Here is a 27,838-nt window from a genome sequence, read left to right as displayed (position 1 = left end):
CCTTCATTAGACAACTTTGTTCCAATATTTCTGTAATTCAGTGATATTTATTCCAATAGTAATTCATTATGGATCCATAACTAAATAAACACCTGCATTTTGAATGAGTATTTTATCATTTTTTTATTAACGAAAGCATAGAGATGCTGATGAAGAAATACAGTACTGGACAGTATATGCTTTTACATTTAGATAATAAAGCATTTAAAGCATTTTGAAGATATAAGCCATTTGTTTATTAGGCTACTGTGCAGTCTGACAAGTAAACATAGCCTACAGTACATACTGTAGTAAACATGGGAAAGCGCCTAATTCCTTACATAAGGGAGAGCAGGCCATGTCCAGACTTTCTCGGTGACCTCAAGTACTCATTAACTCTGTCTTTAATGGTTTTTCAAACATGGGGTGAGAAATTGTTGCTAATTTGTAAATAAAGACAGTTTATTATTTAGAATTATTTATTTCTGTTTTAAGAGGGAGAGAAACCATACCCTACAGTCATCTCATGGATCTCCCAGTCAGGGCCGGCACAGCTATTGAACCAGCATCTGTAGCAACACAGCTTGCACTGCGATGCAGTGTCTTAGACCGCTGCGCCACTAAGGTGCTGTACAACGTGACTGGTTGGGAGTAGGCTACAGTACTACAGTAAGAGCAAAATAATCCGAACATTTCCACACCCTATTTGTAGTCTAAGTTTCTCTTAGAATAAAAACCTTGTGTAACAACAGTTTTAGTAAGTAATTCTGAAGTCATGCACAATTATCAGTTTCTATTTAGGTTTATGTCGCCCATTCATTTTCAGAGACACAGTAGCACCTTGGGACCCAAAAGCATAATCAGTGCTCTAACTCCGCCTTGCGCTGGTCTGGAGCAAGGAAGTAGTGACGCAGGGTACCGTACTAAACAACAAATGACGAAGTCCCGCAGCATAATCGCAAAACTTTTAGTGGAGCAACCACTGTAAATGCCTTTTATGCTAGCTTCGAGGCAAGCAACACCGAAGCATGCATGAGAGCACCAGCTGTTCTGGACGACTGTGTGATAAAGCTCTCAGTAGCCAATGTGAGCAATACCTTTAAACAGGTCACAAAGCCACAGGGCCAGACGGTTTACCAGGACGTGTACTCAAAGCATGCACGGACAAACTGGCAAGTGTCTTCACTGACGTTTTCAACCTCTCCCTGACCGAGTCTGTAATACCTACATGTTTCAAGCAGACCACCATAGTCCCTGTGCCCAAGGAAGTGAAGGTAACCTGCCTAAATGATTACCGCCCCGTAGCACTCACGTCGGTAGCCATGAAGTGCTTTGAAAGGCTGGTCAGGGCTCACATCAACAGCATCCTCACGGTTACCCTAGACCACACTGCCCTTTCCCACCTGGACAAAAGGAACATCATTGTGAGAATGCTGTTCATTGACTAGAGCTCAGAGTTCAACACCATAGTGCCCACAAAGCTCATCACTCAAGGACATTCAGAGACTTGTCCCGAAGCTACTCTTGCATTGTCTTGGCTGGGTGCTTAGGATCGTTGTCCTGTTGGAAGCTCTGGACCAGGTTTTCATCAAGGATCTCTTTACTTTGCGCCGTTCGTCTTTTCCTCAATCCTGACTAGTCTCCCAGTCCCTTCCACTGAAAAACATCCCCACAGCATGATGCTGCCACCACCATGCTTCACCATAGGGATGTTGCCAGGTTTCCTCCAGACTCTTGGCATTCAGGCCAGTGTTCAATCTTGGTTTCATCAGACCAGAGAATCTTGTTTCTCATGGTCTGAGAGTCCTTTGGGTGCCTTTTGGCAAACTCCAAGCAGGCTGTCGTGTGCCTTTTACTGAGTGGCTTCTGTCTGGCCACTGTACCATAAAGGCCTGATTGGTGGAGCGCTGCAGAGATGGGAGAACCTTCCAGAAGGACAACCATCTCCAGAGGATCTCTGGAGCTCTGTCAGAGTGACCACCATCTGTGCCTTCGACACAATCCTGTCTAGGAGCTCTACAGACAATTCCTTCAACCTCATGGCTTGGTTTTTGCTCTGACGTCAACTGTGGCACCTTATTTATGTAGACAGTTGTGTGCCTTTCCAAATCATGTCCAATCAATTGAATTTACCACAGGTGGACTCCAATCAAGTTGTAAAAACATCTCAAGGATGATAAATGGAAACAGAATACACCCGAGCTCAATTTCGAGTCTCATAGAAAAGGGTCTGAATACAAACCTGTTTTCGCTTTGTCATTATGGGGTATTGTGTTTAGATTGATGAGGAACAAAAATCTATTTAATCCACTTTAGAATAAGGCTGTAACGTAACAAAATGTGGAAAAAGTCAAAGTCTCTGAATACTTTCCGATTGCACTGTATGTTGTCATTGTCTGTTTGTATACTTCTTGTATGTATACTGGTGTTCTCATCCTCAGACTGCCAGGTAAAGACCGTGTAGAGACTTCCAATAATTAACAGGTATCAATGTTTTGACTGAAAGTTACTGTAAATTGTACACACACCCGGTCTGTCCAATGAGAGGATGTATCTGTCCTCTATTCCCACCCACCACTATCAAGAATCTTCTCCACCAACAGTGCCACATGTCGGTTGCTTGAGAAAGAGTAATTGAGATAGCCAGATATTGGAATGAATGCCCTAGGTAGGGCAATCATAGTCAGTAAATCATTAAATGTATGCACTGGATCTCCCTTACGTATGCTGTGTGTTAACTGGTATTGATATGGTAAGGATTCACCACTGATGTCTGTATCCTCTGTAACCAACTGTGACTCTCAGATGTACCTGGCTGTATGAAGACAGTAATTGACAAAAGGGGAGTTGTTGCATACTTTTTAACATTGATCATAATTAGGCATAATGCTCCAACTTATTGCAGTGTATAACTGCAAACAGAGGGAATTTGAGATTCATATTTAAGTGTTGTTAGGTTTTGTTAGGCCCAAGTATGGCCCAAACATATTCAAATAATGATTGACATATTTTCATAAAAAATGTCATTTTGATTCATTCTAGATATTGTCCCGACACAAATCTAGGGTTGCTAGAGACGCGACCCAGTCGTTCAGTCTTTTTGTTCTGTATCTATGGGCGTGACCCCATAGATACAGAATGTTCCATTGCCATACTTGCTGTCAACATTCTTATAACTTGCTTGCTAACTAGCCAACTACAACTAACTTACAGTCACGTCAAAAAGTGCAGCCAGAATAACAGCAAAGTAAGCTGTTTTCTAGTGGCATTTATTTGGATACATCCATAACAATGAGCCAATGAGGCGCAATTTCGCCTGGCATAGAAAATGTGCTCACTCGTCAGGACACTGTTTGTTCAGAGGAGCTACCCAACAACACAGCTACAGTAACACAATCACTTCAAACTGAAGCTGGAAAGATTGCAAATTAGCTGCGTTTCGTTTGACCTTTTTTCAACTGACCCTTTTTTTTGTATAGATCCATAAAAATGATGCCAGCTGATTCGTGATTTCGACTGGCTGAAAAACGCTGCCTGCCTGTCTGTCTCATCACGTTCATTACTATGGGACAGCAGGAGATCGAATTTGAATATTGAAACAATGTTGCAAATGTCGGAGAGACAGACAGTAAGGTTTATACAAATCTCCGATGTTGAAAACGAAATATTAGTCTAAAAGAAATGTGAGATAATGTCTAGATGCTTTTTATAGTGGAGATCAAGTTTATAAATTGCCTGGCTGGGCTGATGAGGTGTATATAGAGGTGCATATAATAAATAAAAAAACATTGCTTTCACCTAATTTTAACCTTCTGCCATAAAGGGCACATATTCTACTTAATAAAAAAACTAGTTTTCCCATCTCAAGGTCAAATAAAAAAAAATGACTAGTAAGTGTCAAATAAAGTAAACAATGACTTCCTCTTAAATCAGCCATGAATCCCCTTTTGACAGAAGGGAGTGAATGCAAGCTTCATAAAAATGTATTTATTGTTAAATTATTTCTAGAATGTCGATCTATGGGTAACAGGGTTGACGTGTTATGCTCGATCCGCTCAGTTTTTCTCCACAAAACACCAGAAAATGAGAGTTCAGTTTACGTGACCTTAAAATGAGGGACAGACGTAAATGAATCACTAATCACATGAAATAAATTAAAATCTTCAGAAATGACTGTCAAAGCAACAAAATAACTAGGTCTTTACAATGATTGTAAAAGCTTGGAGAAATGTTGGGGTTATGTGGGTTAAAATCATTCTAGAAGTCACAGAGGGTGTACAAAGGGATTTTTTGCACGAAAGGAAGTCTTTATTCATATTTAAAAAATCTGATTTATTGAATTCTCCATGTGGTCTATATTAAAGGGCACTTCATTTAAATATCAGGCTTTTAAAATGCAATATTGGTGCACAATTAATACTTAATATCAAAGGCACTTTTCATGGAATGACCCTAAAGACACTATTGAGTCATGAAAATTAGACAATCCCTCTCAGTCAATGAAATGTTTTCTTTTTTTTAAAGAATTGTTTCTCTTTATTAAGTGAGACAGTAACTAGATCCAGGGTGTCATGCTGAAACTCAATCTGTGTCCAATCATACAATATAGGTTAAAATAACCAACTCCAGCCACTTCAGCAAATGATTTTAAGTGATTAAAAAAATAATACTATAAATAGCCAGAGTTGGTAACTGTATTTTACAAAATAAATACAATGGGAAGACGTAGAGGCGGGTCTCTGACACGCATGCAACTACATCAGGTCACCATGGAGATAGAGGCAACACTTTGCCTCTTTAACTGAAGACAAACAGTCCTGTGCTGAAAGATTTAGTCACTTGAGTTCATAATAGGCATCTGTCTCAATCTCAAAGGCTCAGGGTAGGAAGGAAGGTGATTTGGCAGCTCTGGCGATGAGACAATATAAAGAAGAAGAAACATGAAAGCAAACCTGTCCATTGACTTGTGTTTCTGTCATCTTACAATTTTTTTTATGCTCTTGGTGGTGGCCAATTGCGTTTTTTCCGGTTGTTGCTCTGCGATGTCATGACAGACGATGTCACGTCAGACTGTCGCAGCTCTCTCGCCGTTGCGAAGCTTCCGGTCTGTTCTTATGGACCACCTGGTAACCGTTGGCATACAGATGGTCAGGTTTCCTTGCCACAAAGAAAACACAGTCGTACAGGTACTTCAGCATGGACTGATCGTTCTCCGTGTAGGTGGTGGGGACAGACTCTCTCTCCACCTGCAGTGAAAGACAGGGTGTTTTAGGCCCAAGGAGGATAGTCAAAGCAACTGAAACTGAAAACAATGTTTATACTTTTGTAGTAGTAGTTCATCTTATTCCTCCAATCTGTACACCTGTTTTATATATATATATATATTTTTAAACAGCTTTACCTCCAAATGGAATCCATATTTTAAAATTGCTGCCCTGACGTCCTCATAGCTGAGCTCGATGGAGAGCTCGTTGGCCATGTTCTCAAAGTGGTACAGCAGTGGGCCTATAGACAAGGGAGGAATCGCAGCTTTAGTAAAAGTATTCATACAGTAGTGAAGGCTCCTCAGAGGACGAAGGGGTGGACCATCCTCAGTGAATTTCATAAAAATAAAAATAGTGAAACAATAAAAAAAGTTATACTATTTTGATAAAGCTATTCTAAATATATTCACATTTTGTCAAATAATTGATTAGAACACACTGTTTTGCAATGAAGGTCTACAGTAGCATCAACAGCACTCTCTGGGGTAGCACCAAGGTGTAGCCAGAGGACAGATAGTTTCTGTCCTCCTCTGGGTACATTGGCTTCTATACAAAACCTAGGAGGCTCATGGTTCTCACCCCCTTCCATAGACTTACACAGTAATTATGGCAACTTCCGGAGGACGTCCTCCAACCTATCAGAGCTCTTGCAGTATGAACTGACGTTGTCGACCTAATCAAAGGATCAGAGTATTAATCTAGTTCTGAAAGAATAAGCTACAGCTAGCTAGCACGGCAGTGCATAAAATGTGGTGTGTAGTTGACTCAAAGAGAAAGACAATAGTTGAACAGTTTTGAACAAATTAATTTATTCAAAAATGAAGGAGACGCAAGAGAGAGCTAGCTGTATTTCGTTGTATTTTCACTTTAACTTACCTAGCTAACGAATGCAGCTAGTTAGTTTAGCCTACTCAAACACCCGGTGTAACTACTAAACTGCTTGCTGTACACTGTACTACATGATTATAGCGGGTGTTGGGTTGAGCGTGCAGAGATTAACAGAGACAGGGAGGTGCTAGTCAGAAAACACAACTTTACTAGGCAACAAAATAAACATAACTAAATAACATAGGTTTCACTCTGTCCTTCTCAGGTTTTGCTCCGTGTCCGTCTCTCTCTCTCCCTTCGCGGCGTGCAACGGTGCTCCCTTTATGTGGCCTGCACTGCTGGTTGGCACTCTCGCCTAATTACCTCTACTTGGAGCCATCAGCGGCGGGGTGCCTAGCCCGTGTACTCCCAGCAGAGGGAGCCAACGTTGCGGCACGTACCTCCCTTCTATCACCAACCGGGGTAGACCTTCCGGGATACCACACATGTTTTTTAATAAGTTAGTTCTAGTAGCTAGCTATGTTGTCTATGACGTTAGTTAAAATGGTGACAAAAACGTAGGCTTTGTGTAGCGGTTATGGTATGAAGGTTTGGGTTGGAAAGGTTTTTCTCGCCTGGTCACATACAGCTGTTGTATTGTGCACTGAAGTCCACAAACAAAGGGAAAAGGTGAGAGGAGGACCGCGCGTAGATGCGAGAAGGAATTATACATGCTGTTTGTATACTGAACAAAAATATAAACACAACATGCAACAATTTCAAAGATTTTACTGAGTTACAGTTCATATAAGGAAATCAGTCAATTAAATTAATTCATTAGGCCCTAATCTATGGATTTCACATGACTGGGCAGGAGTGCAGCCATGGTTGGGCATAGGCCCACCCACTTGGGAGCCAGGCCACCCACTGGGGAGCCAGGCCCACCCACTGGGGAGCCAGGCCCAGCCAATCATGTAACGGCGTTCCTCCTCCTCTTCATCCGAAGAGGAGGAGCAGGGATCGAACCAAAATGCAGCGTTTCTTGTAGACATAATATTTATTAAACAAAACGGAAAAACACGAAAACACTTACACAAACTACAAAACAACAAACGAAGTAGACAAAACCTGAACGTAAGAACTTACATGTAACGAAGAACGCACGAACAGGAAAATGACTACACAAAACGACGAACGAACGAAACAGTCCCGTATGGTGCAAACAAACACAGACACAGGAGACAACCAACCCACGACAAACAATGTGACAACACCTACCTTAATATGATTCTCAATCAGAGGAGATGAAAACCACCTGCCTCTAATTGAGAACCATATTAAGTACCCATTAACCAACATAGAAACAGAAAACATAGACTGCCCACCCAAACTCACGTCCTGACCAACTAACACATACAAAAACTAACAGAAAACAGGTCAGGAACGTGACAAATCAGAATTAGATTTTCCCCAAGAAATGGCTTTATTACAGACAGAAATACTCCAGCAGGTGAAGAAGCCAGATGTGGAGGTCCTGGAATAGCGTGGTTACACGTGGTCTGCGGTTGTGAGGCCTGTTGGACATACTGCCAAATTCTCTAAAACAACATTGGAGGTTGCGTTTATATTTTTGTTTCAGTATATGTGGCTGCTATGAAAGTGAACTGTTTGCGTGTGATCAGGGGTGTATTCATTCTGCCAATTCTGTTGAAAAACATTTCTTAAACGGTAGCAAATGGAACGAAACAGGGATAACATACCTGAATTTGTCCAATAGAAAGTCTAGTTTGCAACTGTTGGACTAACGATTACACCCTAGATCAGCTAGATGCAGTCAAGAGTGTGCAAGGCGGTATTAAATGTTTCACTGTCTGTCACTTTGATTACTCAAATTTTTCTGTCGACGTGTGCACCTATGTTGTAAGCTTTCATTCGTAGGCTAGGTTGTAGCAACCTCATGATGGGTATAGGGACAATTTATGGGTATAGGGAGTATCATGTAGTCGTCTAAACCGATGTTATATTGAGCTGGGTGAATGTAGTATTAATGACAGTCATCCAATAGAAATAAGGCCATGCTCCAAACCCCAAAAAATACACCCTCCCTTAAACGGCGCCGACCGCCACTGACATACAGCGTGTCATACACTACCAGTAAGTTCAAACAGGAACTACACCAAAAAATGCGTAGAGAACCTCTATCACTGGTCAGTAAGGAGCTCTGTTGAACATGTCGTCGCTCACCAAGATTGATCCACACGCCTCCAGGCTTCAGAATGTTCCAGATGGTCTCCACGTAGTCGATGACATTGTGCGCCGTGTCGATGAAGAAGCAGGTAGCCACGCAGTCCCAGGTGTCTGACAGGAAAGACCACAATGATACTATACTCGTCTAACCCGTCTCACCTTATTGCTAATACCAACACAGGTAATACAAAAATTATCTGTGTCTAGGACAGAGTGCTCACTTTCACCATTGACTGCTCAAGACGTGGCCAATTCACATAACAACCTGTCACTCAACAGAGAGACAAGGCCCGTGTCTAAGAGCAGGAGTGCTGATCTAGGATCAGTTTAGTCTTTCAGAACATAATGAATCAGACAAGGTTGGACCTGATTCTAGATCAGCACTCTTACTCTGAGACGTTTTGTGAACACAGGCCCTGATCACTCATTGCTCTTGTTGATCTTTCATACAGCCTGTGTGAAGCTCACCACTCACTAGGCTCTGTGTAGACCTCCTGGAAGTCCCCAGCCACCATGGAGAAGTCCGAGTTTGGAGGCAGGCTCTGGGGGTTGACATCTGGGAAGCTGATTGGCCGCGTCTGGTCAGATGACCTCTTGTTGTTGCTGAACTGGTGGATCCAGGGGTACAGGGTCATGGAGTTGACCTTTTCACACCTCAGGAAGGACAGAACAGAGCCACGGTAAGTTAAGCTGAACAACAGGGGTCCGAAGAGGATTGCATTGGGCTAATTTGATATGCTAGGCAATTGATTTGGCCCAAGTTTTCAGGCAGCTAAACACACCAGACATTTCAACATTAAATGACACACGGTGCAACATATGCAAGGGCGGAATTATTGCATCATACGCAAGGTTTGAGTTAGGGCCAGGGGTGAAAGTAAGGCGGTGCGGTCCGGTACGGTGTCACGGCAAAACAAATAGTGCGGGTACGCCGTATCGGTAAAACATGAGCCTATCCCAATAATGAAAACAAAATGTCAAGAAAAATAAAAGGTGGAGTAGCCTACAGTTATCATTACTGTATGTTAGAGGCATGCAAAATGAGCGAATGGACTTGAAAACAGGTGGTAGGCCTATAGCCTACGCTCCGAAATACGATGTGGTTTGAGGAGAACACAAACATTTTGCTACGGCAGAGAGACGCGCACGGACAGCAGTGGAGGAATTAATTTTGGCCTAATGACAACCACCAAATGCCATTACACTGTTTTGGTGTTTTGTGTAACGGATGTCTCTTTCCATCCACCACTGTTCGGAGGCTGGAAATATGTTGCGAGTGGATGAACGTGCACGGGAGCCCTTGAAAATCAGATGCAAACATCATGACTGGTTGTGTTGATGCCACAAGAAAAGTTAAATTACAAATAATTCTGGCACAGAAAAATAGAATTGAATTAATAGGAATTCTAAATATAATTCTATGATTAGGCCCTACGGGTGGCCCGCCCATTAGGCAGGATTAGACAGCCACCTAGAGCAGCAGTTTGATGAGGGCAGCATTTTCCGACTTAAACTGACCAAGATGCACCTCCAACAACACCTCACATTATTCTGCCCAAAAACAATAACTTCTCTCACCCAGTGGCATGCGGGCTATTTAGGTGAGCGCTGATGCTGCCCCATCATAAGCAGAGCCCACTTTGTCACAGGCAGGGGTGCAAAAATATTTTTGCTTATCCATACATAGTGCGCCTCTCCAGGGTGCTGTTGGAGAGACTCTACGCTCCACCACGCTCCATCAAATTAATTTAACATAAATTATGTAGCCTACGGGTAGAAAGAGTAGCAGCCTATGTGGTTTTTCTGTAACCCATGGACTGGAGACTAAATGTATTACAATGTCATGAGACAGACACTTTTTCAATCATTAACTTATTAATGAGGAGCGAGAGTGCAGGAGAAAGTCAACTAAAAAGGCTAGCGGGCAAACATCACCTTTGGTGTGGCTACGGCATAATCAAAACAGAGGAGGACAGCAAATGGTGCTGAAAGTAATTCATTTCAACAACTGTCTTCATTTTAATTCGACTTCACTAACAACAAGAGGGCTTTGTTGGAGGCTATTTCTTCCAATTCCCCCCAAAAAGAGGTAGGCCTACCTGTTTGACAGACACAATTATGCTATCCATAGATTTGCCAGTATAGCCAAAGCCTCCAATACTGTCACCGTGCACTCCTTAAATACCTTGGTGTCTGAGAAGGGCTTGGTGTGTTCGGTTAAAACCAGGGCTCAAAATGAGTGAGGGTATGCCATACCCTTTGTTAAAGAAAAGGGCAACACTTATACCTATTGTTAAGTTTATATTTAGAAATAAATCAATGAAAAGTATCCAGATAATATAACGCGTTCTATAACAGTGCTTAACTCTGATGCCTTATTAAAAAATCTTAGGGATAAACCCCTTTTTTCAATTTTCACCTAAATGACATACCCACATCTAACTGCCTGTAGCTCAGGCCCTGAAGCAAGGATATGCATATTCTTGGTACCATTTGAAAGGAAACACTTTGACGTTTGTGGAAATGTGAATTGAATGTAGGAGAATATAACACAATAGATCTGGTAGAAGAAAAGAAAAAAGAAAAAAGAAAACCGTTTCTTTTTCTACCACCATCTTTGAAATGCAACAGAAAGGTCCCACTTCCAGCCATCACTCTGGTTGTAATTCTAATGGTGTCCACAAGATGGCAGCAGTGTATGTGCAAAGTTTCAGACGGGTAACTTGAAGTATGAGCGAACTACATGACATTTAGTGTGAAGTCACCCAGGTACATTTGGGCAAATCGTGAAGGAGGCATTTGCATTCATATGACATTTTTCTGCAAGAATATCATATATCATATATGCATAGTCACTTTAACTATACATTCATGTACATACTACCTCAATTGGGCCGACCAACCAGTGCTCCCGCACATTGGCTAACCGGGCTATCTGCATTGTGTTCCACCACCCGCCAACCCCTCTTTTACGCTACTGCTACTCTCTGTTCATCATATATGCATAGTCACTTTAACCATATCTATATGTACATACTACCTCAAATCAGTCTGACTAACCGGTGTCTGTATGTAGCCTCGCTACTTTTATAGCCTCGCTACTGTATATAGCCTGTCTTTTTACTGTTGTTTTATTTCTTTACCTACCTATTGTTCATCTAATACCTTTTTTGCACTATTGGTTAGAGCCTGTAAGTAAGCATTTCACTGTAAGGTCTACTACACCTGTTGTATTCAGCGCATGTGACAAATAAACTTTGATTTGATTTTGATTTGAAATCTGTATACTTGGACTTTGATTTAGCTTTTCCAGTATTAGTAGCCATATTATAGTTCAACATTTGCAAAACAACCAGTTTTCATAAGTCTGAATATTCTTATATTTTTTTGTCCAAAATGAAATGGCATGCTCTCGTACAAGGTTAGTAGCTACATTTTACGACAGATACACGGATACTCCCATAAAGCCCAGCTCATGGGCTATCTAGCTAGTTTTGTTTGACCCCGATTGGTGCTTATTTGACAAAGTTAGAGTCGTTCAAGTGAAGACCACCCGCGTCATTGGCGTGCCATGAAGGTGTCGCTCTCTGACCAAATATGGTGTCCTATAGGATATACTACACCCCTAATGATATAGTGAAGTCTCGTTACGTTCTAGGATCTCTGAGGAATTCATACGAACGTGATTTGACTGGTTGAAACAACGTTTAGGGTGAGAATTTCACAGATTCCTTTCTTTGCAAATTGAACGAGTGGAAATACAAAATCGATTGTGCATGCTATATGGACCTTTTTAGGATATGAAAAGGGATTTTATCTAACAAAACGACACTTCATGTTATCTCTGGGACCCTTTGGATGATAAATCAGAGCAAGATTTCAGAATGTAAGTACACATTTCACCTTCAGAGGTGAATTTATCAAACCTGTCACGGTGAAACAAGAATTTAAGCTTTCAGCCGATATAAGACACTTATATGTACCGACATTTGTTGTTTCTCTAAAATCTGTTGTGACACAAGGCGCTGAATGATTTACAACTGTCCCGTTGACGGGACGCCGATCTCTAAGAAGTTGGGTTTAATATATTCTCTTTTCAGAAAATTAAAAGTTAAATTACTAGGGGCAGAATAGGCCGCAGCTGAGCTTCAGAATGTCAACAGTTGAAGCTTACATTATTCTGTGTTGGTTGAGTGTCTGTCTGGGTGGAAAGGTAACTTTTGAAAGTGCCATATTTAGATTAATAAGGATGTCTAATGTTTAATTATTTGCAAACAGCAACCGTTTCGTTGCGAACATTCTCTGGTTTGACATTGGAGAAATACGCCTATTTCGCTGTCCATTCTTCCCTGAAACTTCTATTTTCATTATCCACCTTTCTTTTGAAAGTTTTTCAGAGCAACATTTTCTCTTGATTGCAAACCGTTTTTCCCCAATCAACGCACAAAGAAATATAAAAACGAATTTAATAGAGACATTGGTTTTATCAGTGTTATCAGTTTGAAAATATGATATGTTATTGACATTGAACTGACTATATAGCCTATTAACCAGATGTGTTATGAATAGGCCTATGAATTGGGCTGCTGTTATGTTCTGTTCTTATAGTTCTGTTCTGCCGACTATTTGCTGATAAAAAAATTGGCCCAAGCCCAAACCTATTGCCGACCCCTGCTGTACACCATTCTAGTTTAGCGGGATAGGAGGGGGGGTGGCAATTTTTTGTCTTCCCTAGGGTGGCAGAACATCCAGGGCCGGGCCTGTTACACCCATACATTTTTGAGGTGCACACATAGGAGGTCCCATAATGGGAAGAAATTAAATCTACTTGCACCCTTGGTTAGGGCTGAGGGTGAGTGTTACCTGTTGAGGACGAAGTTTGAGGAGAAGAGCATGAAGAAGCTCCATTCGTTGCCTTGGCAGGCATAACCCAGACGAGCGATTTCCCATGCCAGGCGACCAAGCCCTGCCCCCGGAACCAGCACGCTCACCTTGGACACATCACTACAGAAACAACCACGCCATCACTGACAGAATACACACGTAATTCAAAATACAAAATCACACAGCTGATTTAGAATTCAAGACTGTGTGTGTGTGTGTGTGTGTGTGTGTGTGTGTGTGTGTGTGTGTGTGTGTGTGTTCACCACTTGTTGCTGGGAAAGAGTCTCTGGATCTCTTGGATGAGGGGCAGGTAGCAGGAGTCTCTCTCAGCCTGGCCGGCCTCGCTCCAGTCACGCACAAACTGCTTAATGGTGGACTTGAGCTTGTCCATGTCGAACGTGGAAGACGTGCCCACCTTCCTCAGGTCATCCTGGACAGAAAGACAGATTCACTTCAACTCCTCAAACTTCATCCAATGGTGAAAGGATCATGGAGGCAAATTAATCTAAGATCTATCTTCTAATATAATTTACACTACTACAAGAACCACTGAAATGTGTGCCGGTGTGGTATACTAGAATAGAAAAACATATGCAGCTCCTCCTACTAGTACTGTATTTTTCTTGCACAAAAACACCTAGATGCAGCCTATCCAGCACAGTGTCAAAGCTAGCAAGTAAGACCCTCCCTACTCCGATTGGTTATCCTGCATTCGCATCACTGACCATTTTGCATAAAGTTGGAATTCTCAACTTTGGTAGCGAGTTCTCTAGTTGCCAGTGGTTAAATTGCTAAATGACTCCTTGTGTCTCCTCTTTCCATTAAAAATAACTGATTTCCAGTAGTTTGAGGGCTACAAGTAGTGTCTGGTGTGACTACGAGAAAGCATGAGTGTGACCTTTTCTGACCGTTTAGCTCACCTCTTCGCCATACTCCATGTTCTCAAACATGTGGACACAGTTGAGCACGATGGCCTGCAGCACCTCCTGGTTGTGGTCCACACTGCGGCGGATACGGGCCAGGTTGGGCAAGACCCCGGGCAGCAGCAGCTGGTGATGCTTCGGAAGACTCTGGAACTGACGTTCTGCTCGATTCACCCGCTCTTGAACATGCATCCTGAGATTAAGGGGAGGTGAATTAGACAAAGGAAAAGGGAAGGGTGGTGCCATGGTGAAAAGGAGGAAGAGAAGATGGAGGTCCAGAAACACAGATGGGGGGAAATAGAAACTCATATTTTATAGCCTTTTTGAAATATGATAAAGCCTAATCCAATATGCAGACTCCTTGAAATGACTTGACACAAAGATTCACAAAACCCTTTTACGCCCTTTTTTCTAAGCAGCTTCCATTATGGTGAACATGGTTGTATAGACTAGGCATAATCACGTATGACCTTCTTGTTTGTAAGTAACAAGATTAACTGTATTGAAATGTAAATGTTTGTCAGCCTGGACATTATAGCTCTTGCTGTTTTTGCATCTTCTTTTAGTTATATTTGTTATTTTCTAGAGCTAGCTCCACTTCCTGTGCTGCTGTTATCTAGCTACTAGCTAAATAGCGATGGTATGGGACAATGTAGTTATCCAAAACGGTATAAATCCTGATATAAATACACAATATATCTTAGCTAGCTAGCTATGCAACATAATTAGGGTTGTCACTAGTTACCACAAAGTAAAAATTGACTATTGTAAAAATGGGGTCTTAACTTAAGGGTTACCCATAAGGTCAGCAGGGAGGTTAAAGTTAGGTTTAAAATCTGATTTGGTCCAATGCAGCTGTCCAATGCACCAATGCAGCTGTTGCGAGTTCAAATCACATTACGGACAATTTTAGCTAATTTGCTACTTTTCAATTACTTACTATATTTTTAGCTACTTTGCAACTACTTAGCATGTTATCTAACCCTTACCCTAATGCTAACCTTAACCCTTTAAACTAACTCCTAAACTTAACCTTAATCTTAGCCTAGCTAACATTAGCGAGCTAGCTAACTCACCTAGCTAGAATTAGTAACATATCATACGTTTTGCCAAATCGTAACATATCGTACGTTTTGAAAATTCGTTACATATTGTACGTTTTGCAAATTCATAACATATAATAGGAATTGTAAATCGTAACATATCATACGAAATAATTGACGGACATCCAGCAATTATCACATACCATACGAAACATATCATACTAAATTGAGTGTCTCGGGTTTACGTACAGAATAATACAAAATGTGCTGAGACCAGGTTGCCTAAAAAGGCTGCATTTTCAGGAGGACTTGACTAAAGTTCAGGAGGACTTGACTAAAGGAGGACTTGATAAAGGTCATTATCATAATTTTCACATTATTATTCTAACCACAGTATTATTGACTGCACTGGGCCTTTAATTAAGAAGAGACATTGTAGAAATAGGCGGGGTTTAGCCATGACTTTGGGGCTGTGAGAACTAGTCAAACCCAAAAATCAGTCATCCCTCTTCTAAAATCTTCGGACAAAACGTTACACTATCAACATAACACACACATCACAACTGCACAATTTAAACACCCCCGATCCCCCTTCCATGAGTCATTTAACGTTACTTCATGTTCCTATTCTTGTTTTATTATTTCTTATTATTGTTGCATTGTCGAGAAGGAACTTGCAACGTTAGACGGCGTATCCCGTACATACGACTAATAAAAACTTGAACTAACGATAGCCAGACCGTCTGGGTCAAATGACTTTATGGGTAAGCTAGCTACCAAATACTACTGCTGTTTTGAAACAGTCCGTACCTGTAGTATCTAAACGCATCGATCACTTTCCAAAAGTGTTGCCTTTCGAGCCTTGTCTCCTCTTCTGGTGTACATTTAATCCTTTCTCGGTAAAAATATGCTTCTTCTTGCTCTCCATCAGTAACCTGGTCCACCGTTCCTTCCGCCATGTCTGAATGTTGTACTCAGACCCATCCAATCGAACAATGGAGTGAGCCAGGAAAAGTAATAGACCTTTCATCTGGTTGGCAAGTTAACTATGGCAGTGAGCTAACTAGTAGCTACTGCTGTATTTTTTGTTCGAGCAGAAAATGATTTTACCTGTGTATGTGTGTCCGGTTTATTACAAGTTGCAACAGGAAGACAGCCCCAGCACAGAAGCAGAGAAAATGTATAACTGGCCTCCTGGAGACAGGCCCTTTATATCCTAATCAGACATCAGACAGCACCAAATGTGTAAACACCAACCTGAAAGGCTTGTAGGAAGTCAAAACAGAATCAGTAAGGCCCATACCTGCGAACATAAGCAAACATTGAAATGTAATTCTTAAAAGTCAAAGCCGTTGAGGTGGGGGGCTCTAAGCTTACATATGGAATTGTTTTAAGAAGGTCATATCATGGATCATTAAGCTATTTGATTTTGAATTATAGGACCCCTTTAGTTATCAAAAATTATAAAAACATATTTGATAAAATGTTGCGTTTGGCCCATAGAAACGCATTATAGCCCATAGAAACGCATTATAGCCCATAGAAACACATTGAATAACACATTCATGTGGCAATAAAGACCGTCAAAAAATAAATCATAAGGAATAAGATTTTGAAGTGTCTATCCTATATCTAGGAGATATAAGAAAGCTCAGGAAGTAATTTTTTTACACATTTAACCCCTTATTTTTGTTGCCATAAAACTACCTCCATACTTGTATGCGTTACCTTTTGACGAGTCCCTTGACACTTGTGGGGGTCGTAGAGAAAAACTTGTTTGTTTTATTTTTTTAGGCCAAACCTTTCGGATGCTACCAGTGGAGGCCGCTGATAAGGGCTGGAATAGAGTCATTTGAATTGTATCAAACACATGGAAACCACGTCTTGGATGTGTTTGATACCATTCCATTGACTCCATTCCAGCCGTTATTATGAGCCGTCCTCCCCTCAGCAGCCTCTACTGGATGCTACAGACTTCTTCATGTGAATACCGATTATCGGGATAGCACTCACTTCAGTCATCATGAAGTGCTTTGATATTCTAGTTAAGGATCATATCATGTTACTGTTTAATGGTACATTAAATAGAACTGAAACGTGTCTCATTATGGTAAGTGGTGAAATAAGTATAGCCAGTTATAATTGTAATGGCTTAGCAGAAAATAAGAAAAGACCATCAATATTTACCTGGCTAAAAGAGAAGAAATATAATATCTATTGTTTACAGGAAACTCATTCAACAATTTTAGATGAAGTTTTGTGGGAAAAAGACTGGGTGGGCGAAATATACTTCTCCCATGTGCAAAGAAATTAAAAAGGGGTGATGATATTAATTAACAGTAATTTTGATCCAAATGTGCAAATTGTCCAAACAGATCATCAAGGTAGATGGATTTTTTAAAATATGTTATTGGACAACAAAAAGATATGGCTTATTAACCAATACGGTCCAAATAATGATGATCCAAGCTTCTTTGAAAATATATATAAGAATTTATCAACTCTACAAGCAACACTAGACTCTATTATTTGGTGGGGATTTTAATACAGTTTTAAATACCTCTATGGACCGGAAAGGAAATCACACTACAAACTATCACCCTCGGGCACTTAAGGAAATCATGAATGTCATGGATATATTGGAATTAGTGGATATATAAATACCCTGACCTAGTGAGATATACATGGCGGAGGCTTAAACAAGCTAGTCGTCTTGATTACTTTCTTATGTTGGTCTTATAACAAAATGTTGTGTGCTAATATTGCGTTGATGCATCCTTGACTATAGGGTACTAGCTACTACTAAGGTTACACAACATTTCCCGCATATGACAAAATCCCACGTTTTTGTTTCTGTTTCACACACATCCATGGGCTTTTATGTGAAAAAATATGGATGAGGTCCTTACAACATGTACGTTTATTGTACATCGCACACAAGTCATGTAGGCTATTATCATCTTCATTATTATCATCACTTCTAGGTGGCACACAGCTAATGTGGTTGACTACAAATGTATAGTGTATTTTAAAAATGGGTTCGATTCCCCCCTCGCATCAATATCTTTTGTTGAGGAAAAAACTATTCACTGCCGGTCTTTGATGTTCGATTCAAAAGGCATGTGACGAAGTAAATTATTCTTATAATGCATAGGGTATAAAGTGTGGTAAGCCCAGTTGTGGAAAAAGTACCTAATTGTTATACTTGAGTAAAAGTAAAGATACCTTAATAAGTAAAAGTGAAAGTCACCCAGTAAAATACTACTTGAGTAAAAGTCTAAAAGTATTTGGTTTAACATATACTTAAGTATATTAAGGATCTCACCTCATTTGCTCACATTGTATATAGACTTATTTTTCTACTGTATTATTGACTGTATGTTCTGTTTATTCCATGTGTAACTCTGTGTTGTTGTATGTGTCGAATTGCTATGCTTTATCTTGGCCAGGTCGCAGTTGCAAATGAGAACTTGTTCTCAACTAGCCTACCTGGTTAAATAAAGGTTAAATAAAAAATAATAAAAGTATCGAAAGTAAATGTAATTGCTAAAATACACGTAAGAATCAAAAGTAAAAGTATAAATCATTTGAAATACCTTATATTAAGCAGACCAGATGGTCCGTTTTTATTTTTAAAATGATTTATGGATAGCCAGGGGAACACTCCAACACTCAGACATGATTTACAAGCGAAGCATTTGTGTTTAGTGAGTCCGTAAGATCAGAGGTAGTAGGGATGACCAGGGATGTTCTCTAGATAAGTGCATGAATTGGCCAACTTTCCTGTCCTGCTAAGCATCCAAAAGGTAACGAGTACTTTTGGGTGTCATGGAAAATGTATGAAGTAAAAAGTATTTTCTTGCGGAATGTAGTGAAGTAAAAGTTGTCAAATAAATAAATAGTAAAGTACAGTATAGATACCCCCAAAAACGAATTTGCTAGTACTTTAAAGTATTTTTACTTAAAAGTACATAACACCACTGGTTAAGCCTACATGTAAGTGTAGTCTATATAAGAATATAGCCTACACGAATGTCTCCTCGCCAGGAAAGGGCGTAAGTTAATCACATTGTGGGTAGGCTCCACCAGGCTTTCACCTCACTGTCCTGAAAGCCGAGGCTACATATGGAATATGACCAAGGTGGTTAATGGGGTTCATCATGAATTGAGGTGTACCATACAAAGTCCCATATGCATTAGTAGGTTATAACATAAGCAGGACACTATCTGATATGAATGAATGTAGGTTATAGCTGCAGTACGTTGATTGGAGTTCCTATAGTAACCAGAGTTAGATGACTTTGTCAAATAGAAGTTATTCATCATCTGTTACTTCTACAGCCAAGTCTCTTCCTCCATTAAGACTGTCGTTTCGAGTCTTCTGGACTCACGCTAAACTTCTTAAAAAGAAAACTGCAATACTGCCATCTGTCGGACGATAACAAGAGTGCAACCTATAATCACTGTACACTTTGTAATTCTCCTCCTCCTCGAGTCAAATAACTCATACGTGACATTTTACATTTACATTTAAGTCATTTAGCAGACGCTCTTATCCAGAGCGACTTACAAATTGGTGCATTCACCTTATGATATCCAGTGGAACAACCACTTTACAATAGTGCATCTAACTCTTTTAAGGGGGGGGGGGGTTAGAAGGATTACTTTATCCTATCCTAGGTATTCCTTAAAGAGGTGGGGTTTCAGGTGTCTCCGGAAGGTGGTGATTGACTCCGCTGACCTGGCGTCGTGAGGGAGTTTGTTCCACCATTGGGGTGCCAATGTGACAAAGCAGATGATTATAAAAATCCATATAAAACGGTGTAGGTGTACACGTCCATGTAATATAGCCTATGCAATATGATTATTAGGCAATAGCAGTGTGTTTGTGTACAAAAGGCTGTGAAGTATTTGTAGTTAATCATATCAGTAATGCTAGTTCATATCAGAGCCCTAGCTCTGCCCACTGGTGAAGTGGAGCAGAGCATGCTGGGTGATCTCCAGTTCGGAGAAGAAGATCAGCTCAGAGTAGTCAAGTGAGAGAAAGTTCCACCCATCCTTGTGTTTTCACCAGTTAGCTTTCGTTGTGTTAGCCAAGGCCAGTGGGTGTCCTTGTTGATATAACAAACACACACACTTTGGTTGAAGCAAGTTGCCAGACCACTAAGTGCCTTAGCCCATCCATACTACATACGCTGTGCGGTGCTGTTCCGTGCCTGTGTATATTCAGAGTTATTAAACCACCTCAACTGGAATCCTACCTGTCTGTCATCTGTGCCCTTACCAGCAAACGGGAGCGAACACATGAAGTAAAACCTAAAGAATATACAGTCCACCAAGTCCTCACTAACAGTTTGTGTGCAAGGCTAAAAGAGGTAGCTCCTTATTAAATTAATTCTTAATTTCCAAGCTGTTGGCTGTAGGCTACATCCCTTTTCATCACACTGACACAGTACTTGTGAGATTCAAACCCTTGCCACAATTACATGGACTAGGCACTTTAGAGAGCAATTTGAACAGTCAGTCAAATACACGTGAAAGTTGCCTGGATGATCAGAATGTGCTGTTGGACTCAGGTATGTTCAGGAGGCTTCCATGAACAAGTGTTGGAACACGTCCAACTATGTCAACGATTTAAATTTGCTGATGCAGAACTTGTTCCAGGATATAATCACTGCCACCTGTTGAGGTTAGCATAGGGCTAACATTTGCCATTTTAATCTGATGGGACCAGCTTCAATTTAGCGTTCTGTCACGTGCAAGTAAATTAACGATTTGAATTGGCTGATACACATTTTGAGCCAGAGAAACGGTTTAAATGTAAATGGTTGCTTATGTTCACAAGTATGGCCCCACAGTACTCACAAAATGTCTTCAAAACAATACAACAGTGAATAATCAGTGAGTCCTCAGTACCTCCAGTCTGGTGTCATTCACTATCAACAGATATGAGAATAATCCAGAACATTCAGCATCAAGTCTAGTGACCATCAACTGCACCTTGAGTGTCACAAATAGAGCAATTATGTGTATTACAGAAACTCCAAATATGCTAAACATTGTGTTGATCACTTAACTAAATATGAACTTTGGTCATCTTTAAATTTCCCCATTACAGTAAAGATAAAAAGATAAGACAGGCAGCAAATGGTGATATGCATTTAGTAGTTGTAAAAATATCCACCAAAGTGAATACAGAGGATTTACATGCTTGTTAGTTTTAGCTTCCCAGGCTAGATTGAGCCAGAGAAGTTTGGATGGGTTTTGTAACAGCAGCACAGGCAAAGCATGCGCTTACGCTTCAATTTGCGATTATAGAACACAGCTTTTATAGAGCACATGTTTTCTACAACACTGGTTTTACATAGCACTGGTTTTATTTGTTGGCTGGGTTGATGATCTTGCCCATGAAGAGAATACTCCTGGTCTCCTGGTCCATGACAATGACCATGAACGGACGGTCGAACTTCAACACAGGGGTGCGTCGGAAGGAGAGGGGCGTGATGACCACACCTGTAGCAGCTGCTGCAGTCGCTCCGGCCTCATCCACATCCAAGGAGGCCTGGTGCGCCACCTGAAAACAACCACACAATGCAGTCCGATGTACAGTAGATAGGCCTAGGTCACATGGTTCACATACAATATGTTCTAGGGCAGTGATTCTCTTGGGACCCCTGGGGAGCCACAGAGAGCTTTCAGAGGCTCCCTGAAAAAGCGAATTAATTGAAAATAACGACAATATTGAGGCCAAAATGTATCATATTTCATGGAAGAATTGATTGACAGGCATTAAAACATTGAGAGTGAAAATGTTCCATACCTCTGAAACAGCCACCTTCAGATCCTCTGATATTCCACTGAAGTCAGCTCCATTACTGAATATGTCCGGCATTCCCATTCCACTCAGGACGTCCTTGAGGGAGTATGTTGTGGTGATAGACATCTTGGGAACATGCACCTGGTATTCCCTAAAGACAAAATTGGACAGGAAGAAGATTTTACTTGCAATGCTTGTGATATGTGGTTGTTTCACCCACCCAACGTTCATTAGTTCTATGAGAGTGATGCGTCCTGATTGAGACAGGTCATACCTGGCCTTCATCCACCTGTGCCACTTGGTGATGTGGTTCTGACCTATGGCCTCCTCCAGACTAGCGAGTCCCTTCTCTGGTAGCGCCAGCATCATTGACACTGACTCGTTGTAGTGGAGCTGCAGGATACTGGTGGAGATCTCCTGGTCGTAGTAGACAGAGAACCTCTTCTTCACGCTCATCATCTGGACCGTAACAGTGGTGTTGTCATCCACATGGAATGTGTCCTCCTTTGTGTCTTTAGAGTCAAATGGAATCTCCCATTTTCCTTGAGAATTAGAAAATCGTAAAATATTATGATGATGATTAAAGGTTACCAGACTAAAAGCGATAAATCTGAGGCAAAAAAAATCTAATCTGAGGGAGACCTGGCAAGATTCAGCAGGAAATACAGCCAAAAAGTACAGTGGCATCATTAATACCAACACCCAGAGACAAAAATACATATTGACAGAGTTAGAAGGAATTACATATGTCCACAAGGTCTGCATCAATCAAATATGTGAACTCTATTACATTTTTTGCTTATTGTTTTTTTATCTTAAAGTTTGCAAAATCCTCTTACCTTTGAAGTATATGTAGCTGAGGAGATACATGACAGTGGTTGGGTCCAGATCTTTGACTAACTTGTCTATCTTGCCTCGAGTCTTTTCCCCCACGTATTTATTGATCGTGTCGATGGCCTCGGCCGTGTTGGTGAAGTCGACAGTGAAACCCTCGGAGAGGTAGAAGCGCTTCATGTCCTTGAGGAACTCAGGGTGTGGTTTGAAGGTGTTGTGCAGGAAAAGTGCACTTCCTATGGACAGGTCCACTCCGTTCTTCTGGTTGAGCTGTGTGAGTATGGTCTGGAAGGCCTGGTCCACCTGTTCTTGTGTCAGTAGGCTGCTGTTGAAGCCCAGACCAGTGAAGAGCTGCTGGTGAGTCTGACCCCTGGCCCCCACGGACAGAGCAGCCAGGGCCAGGGACACACTCAGTGGGGAGAAGAACACATTTTTTCCCTGGTTGTCAGGCTGAACCACCAGCTGCTTGTACAGGCTGAAGGCAAACCCCCCGTTACCTTGTATCACTGGTTTGGTGCCATTGTCACCGGGCTCAGGATGATGATGCCCGTGGTTGTGGTCTCGCCTGCGTTCATGGTCTCGACTGTGCCCGTGGTCATGGTCGTTATCGTGCCCGTGATCATGGTCCTGGTCAAGCCCTTGACCCTGGTGGCGGTCACCTCCGTGACCTTTATGACCTTTGACCTCTCCTGGGCAGAGCACTGCCATGACGATCCACAAACACAAGGCTGTCCTCATCTTGGTAACTATCACAAAGTTCAAAAACGTAGCATTACACAATCAATTTTATTTCGATTACACAATAGTCAGAGGTTAAAGGTAGATTCAGCGATATGACAGAGGCACTAAAAAAGTAAGAAAGGTGTAATAACCAGTGGGTGGTAAATTACTGTTTAGAAATACATGATAGTTCAATTACCAGAGAAAAATTATACTTCCAAACAGATCACATCAAAATATTTCTTGGAGCATAAGCTTAACATAGACACCACACATTATTAACAGTCACACTATTACATCACTCTGTACCCGAGGTGGACTAGTAAACATGGCAGGGTCTGGAACGTTCCAGTGAAGACAAAGTCTTCATTGAATCAAAGAACATTGTACATCTCAAACCTGCCATTGAACTAAACTGTGTTTTTATCTTCCCACATCAGTATTCAAATTCTGTTATGTTTTTATTCTGTGGTCTCCAGCACTGGTCCAACAGAGACTAGCTTTTCAAACTCTTATCATTTAATATTTCCTGGAAAATATTTGTCTCGTTTTTATTCATTTTGGAAATAAGACATTTTTAATCCTAGTCAAGGTAAATAATACCTTTAGTTTATCAATTAGTGGGCCTCACACCAGACAAATCCAGTGAACCATGTTTGGAGATAACCATTACAGTGCTATAGAGCCAGTGACCAGTAAAAGTCTTGCAGTCTAGAGATAGATAGCAGTACAGTACTCACCCCTATAGACAGCAGCTATGGGCTCTTTGTACCAAAATCTGTGTATATACTGAGGATCGGGTGGTGTCCTTCATTTGGGATTGTCAGTGGTTGAACTTTGACATGTTTGTTTGGTACTGGCATGCCCCCATATTTGAACAGTGTAATGATTGCCTGCATAGGAGTGCTGACCACAACATTGTTCATTTAGAATTGGCACAGGACACAAAAACTTTTAAAACATTTATATTGTAAACAAAGGACATTGGAGATCATCAATAATTAGTTGGATGATAACACAGCAAATGATAGCTATTGTGCAATATTGCTCTGTTGTAGGCTCTGTGTTGTTCTGTTTCATTTAGTTATTTCATAGGACTGTGCAATTCATGTCTGTTGTGGATTTTCTGTTGTGCATGGTTATATACAGTATATGTACCACCGTTCAAAAGTTTGGGGTCACTTAGAAATGTCCTTGTTTTTGAAAGAAAAACAAATTCCAGCTAAAATAGTAATTTACAACATTAACAATGTCTACACTGTATTTCTGATCAATTTGATGGTATTTTAAATGGACAAAGAATTTGCGTTTCTTTCAAAAACAAGGACATTTCTAAGTGACCCCAAACTTTTGAACGGTCTTGTATATACACAGTACCTGTCAAAAGTTTGGACACACCTACTCATTCCATGGTTTTCTTTATTTTGACTATTTTCTACATTGTAGAATAATAGTGAAGACATCAAAACTATGAAATAACACATATGGAATAATGTAGTAACCAAAAAAGTGTTAAACAAATCAAAATATAGTTTATACTTTAGATTCTTCAAAGTAGCCACCCTTTGCCTTAATGACTGTATGTAAAATTGAAGTCGGAAGTTTACATACACTCAGGTTGGATTCAATTAAATATCGTTTTTCAACCACTCAACACATTTCTTGTTAACAAACTATGGTTTTGGCAAGTCGGTTAGGACATCTACTTTGTGCATGACACAAGTAATCTTTCCAACAATTGTTTACAGACAGATTATTTCACTGTATCACAATTCCAGTGGGTCAGAAATTTACATACACTAAGTTGACAAACACTAAGTTGTGTGCCTTTAAACAGCTTGGAAAATTCCAGAAAATGATGTCATGGCTTTAGAAGCTTCTGATAGGCTAATTGACGTCATTTCAGTCAATTGGAAGTGTACCTGTGGATGTATTTCAAGGACTACCTTAAAACTCAGTGCCTCTTTGCTTGACATCATGGGAAAATCAAAATAAATCAGCCAAGACCTCAGAAAACAAATTGTAGACCTCCACAAGTCTGGTTTCCAAACGCCTGAAGCAATTTCCAAACGCCTGAAGGTACCACGTTCATCTGTACAAACAATAGTACGCAAGTATAAACACCATGGGACCATGCAGCCGTCATACCACTCAGGAAGGAGACATGTTCTATCTCCTAGAGATGAAGGTACTTTGGTGCGAAAAGTGCAAATCAATCCCAGAACAACAGCAAAGGACCTTGTGAAGATGCTGGAGGAAACGGGTATAAAAGTATCTATATCCACAGTAAAACGAGTTCTATATCGACATAATCTGAAAGGCCGCTCAGCAAGGAAGAAGCCACTGCTCCAAAACCACCATAAGAAAGCCAGACTACAGTTTGAAACTGCACATGGGACAAAGATCGTACTTTTTGGAGAAATGTCCTCTGGTCTGATGAAACAAAAATATAACTGTTTGGCCATAATGACCATCGTTATGTTTGGAGGAAAAAGGGGGAGGCTTGCAAGCCAAAGAACACCAATTTAACCGTGAAGCACGGGGGTGGCAGCATCATGTTGTGGGGGTGCTTTGCTGCAGGAGGGACTGCTGCACTTCACAAAAGAGATGGCATCATGAGGCAGGAAAATTATGTGGATATATTGAAGCAACAACTCAAGACATCAGTCAGGAAGTTAAAGTTTGGTCGCAAATGGGTCTTCCAAATGGACAATGACCCCAAGCATACTTCCAAAGTTGTGGCAAAATGGCTTAAGGACAACAAAGTCAAGGTTTTGGAGTGGCCATCACAAAGCCCTGACCTCAATCCTATAGAAAATTTGAGGGCAGAACTGAAAAAGCGTGTGCGAGTAAGGAGGCCTACAAACCTGACTCAGTTACACCAGCTCTGTCAGGAGGAATGGGCCAAAATTCACCACACTTATTTGGGGAAACTTGTGGAAGGCTACCCGAAACATTTGACCCTGTAACGGCAGTCCTCCTCCTCTTCATCCAAAGAGGAGGAGTAGTGATCGAACCAAGGCGCAGCGTAGTGAAATGACATGATTTATTAAATAAACAAAACAGACAAAGACGAAAACGAACTATACTTGATATAACTAACAAAACAACAAAACGATGTAGACAGACCTGAACAAACGAACTTACATATACACGAAGCACGCTGACACAGGAACAGACTACATAAAACGAACAAACCGCAAACAGTCCCGTATGGTGCAAACATATACACAGACACAGGAGACAACCACCCACAAACAAACATTGTGAACAGCCTACCTAAATATGACTCTCAATTAGAGGAACGCCAAACACCTGCCTCTAATTGAGAGCCATACCAGGCAACCCTTAAACCAACATAGAAACAGACAACATAGAATGCCCACCCAAACTCACGTCCTGACCAACTAACACATACAACAAACTAACAGAAATAGGTCAGGAACGTGACAGACCCAAGTTAAACTATTTAAAGGCAATGCCTTAAGTGTATGTAAACATCTGACCCACTGGGAATGTGATGAAAGAAAGAAAAGCTGAAATAAATCACACTCGCTACTATTATTCTGACATTTCACATTCTTAAAGCAAAGTGGTGATCCTAACTGACCTAAGAGAGGGAATTTTTACTAGGATTAAATGTCAGGAATTGTGAAAAACTGAGTTTAAATGTATTTGCCTAAGGTGTATGCAAACTTCCGACTTCAACTGTATGTATATACGGTGGTCCTCTGTGGCTCAATTGGTAGAGCATGGCGCTTGCAACGCCAAGATAATGGGTTTGATTCCTGGGACCACCCATACAAAAAACATCTATGCATGACTGTAAGTTGCTTGTGTTAAAGCGTTTGCCAAATGGCATATTATTATTTATACCCATGTCTGGTACATTATACTGTTTAACAATGCAATAGTGAGCTACTACTTCATTGGCATGCTAAGAGCCAAACCACACTTCAGTAACCTTCTAATCAATGCATTTCCTGCCATGGCACTACTCAGGAACATATTTCAGTGTCCATTATATTTTTTTAACACTGCAGTATAACAGAGAAATATACAGTATATATATTTTTTTAACCTTTATTTGACTAGGCAAGTCATTTAAGAACAAATTCTAATTCTCAATAAAGGCCTAGGAACAGTGGGTTAACTGCCTTGATCAGTGGCAGAACTAAATATTTTTTTACCTTGTCCGCTCGGGAATTCGATCTTGCAACCTCTCGGTTACTAGTCCAACGCTCTAACCACTAGGCTACCTGCCGCCCATATTAACTTTAGTCAAGAGTCTGCACTGCTTATAGACTTTGCACTCCTTAA

At 40.8% G+C, this 27,838-nt stretch overlaps 2 protein-coding genes across 3 annotated transcripts; both read right to left on the bottom strand.

Moving 5' to 3' along the window:
* Positions 1-3,197: 3,197 nt before the first annotated feature.
* Positions 3,198-16,385, bottom strand: LOC111957987 (carnosine N-methyltransferase). The gene is made up of 8 exons (XM_023979131.2): positions 15,958-16,385; positions 14,102-14,297; positions 13,445-13,611; positions 13,161-13,301; positions 8,773-8,951; positions 8,295-8,408; positions 5,381-5,484; positions 3,198-5,225 (listed from the first exon to the last, which is right to left on the bottom strand). The coding sequence occupies exons 1-8, from the start codon at positions 16,104-16,106 to the stop codon at positions 5,040-5,042; spliced, it is 1,236 nt and encodes a 411-aa protein (XP_023834899.1). The 5' UTR covers positions 16,107-16,385; the 3' UTR covers positions 3,198-5,039.
* A 4,908-nt stretch (positions 16,386-21,293) lies between these two features.
* Positions 21,294-27,795, bottom strand: LOC111957799 (alpha-1-antitrypsin). 2 transcript variants are annotated; one of them, XM_070436950.1, is made up of 5 exons: positions 27,709-27,795; positions 22,804-23,544; positions 22,239-22,506; positions 21,968-22,115; positions 21,294-21,721 (listed from the first exon to the last, which is right to left on the bottom strand). In XM_070436950.1, the coding sequence occupies exons 2-5, from the start codon at positions 23,534-23,536 to the stop codon at positions 21,524-21,526; spliced, it is 1,347 nt and encodes a 448-aa protein (XP_070293051.1). In that variant the 5' UTR covers positions 23,537-23,544; positions 27,709-27,795; the 3' UTR covers positions 21,294-21,523. The 2 variants fall into 2 exon arrangements, with proteins under 2 accessions (XP_070293051.1, XP_023834583.1); XM_023978815.2 differs by lacking the exon at positions 27,709-27,795 and adding an exon at positions 24,259-24,347.
* Positions 27,796-27,838: the final 43 nt, after the last annotated feature.

Source organism: Salvelinus sp. IW2-2015, linkage group LG33 (assembly GCF_002910315.2).
Source record: "Salvelinus sp. IW2-2015 linkage group LG33, ASM291031v2, whole genome shotgun sequence".
Taxonomy (NCBI): Eukaryota; Metazoa; Chordata; class Actinopteri; order Salmoniformes; family Salmonidae; genus Salvelinus; species Salvelinus sp. IW2-2015.
The sequence above is the reverse complement of the archived record's forward strand: the minus strand, read 5'-3'. Positions and strand labels throughout refer to the sequence as shown.

Excerpts from the sequence above, each read along its gene's own strand:
- LOC111957799 (XM_070436950.1), bottom strand. The coding sequence starts at position 23,536 with ATGAGGACAGCCTTGTGTTTGTGGATCGTCATGGCAGTGCTCTGCCCA. Across the intron at positions 22,507-22,803 it reads CAGCTACATATACTTCAAAG|GAAAATGGGAGATTCCATTT; the intron begins GTAAGAGGATTT and ends CTAATTCTCAAG. Across the intron at positions 22,116-22,238 it reads CACAGGTGGATGAAGGCCAG|GGAATACCAGGTGCATGTTC; the intron begins GTATGACCTGTC and ends TTTTGTCTTTAG.
- LOC111957987 (XM_023979131.2), bottom strand. The coding sequence starts at position 16,106 with ATGGCGGAAGGAACGGTGGACCAGGTTACTGATGGAGAGCAAGAAGAA. Across the intron at positions 13,302-13,444 it reads CTCTTTCCCAGCAACAAGTG|TGATGTGTCCAAGGTGAGCG; the intron begins GTGAACACACAC and ends TTGTTTCTGTAG. Across the intron at positions 8,952-13,160 it reads TCAAACTTCGTCCTCAACAG|GTGTGAAAAGGTCAACTCCA; the intron begins GTAACACTCACC and ends GTCCTTCCTGAG.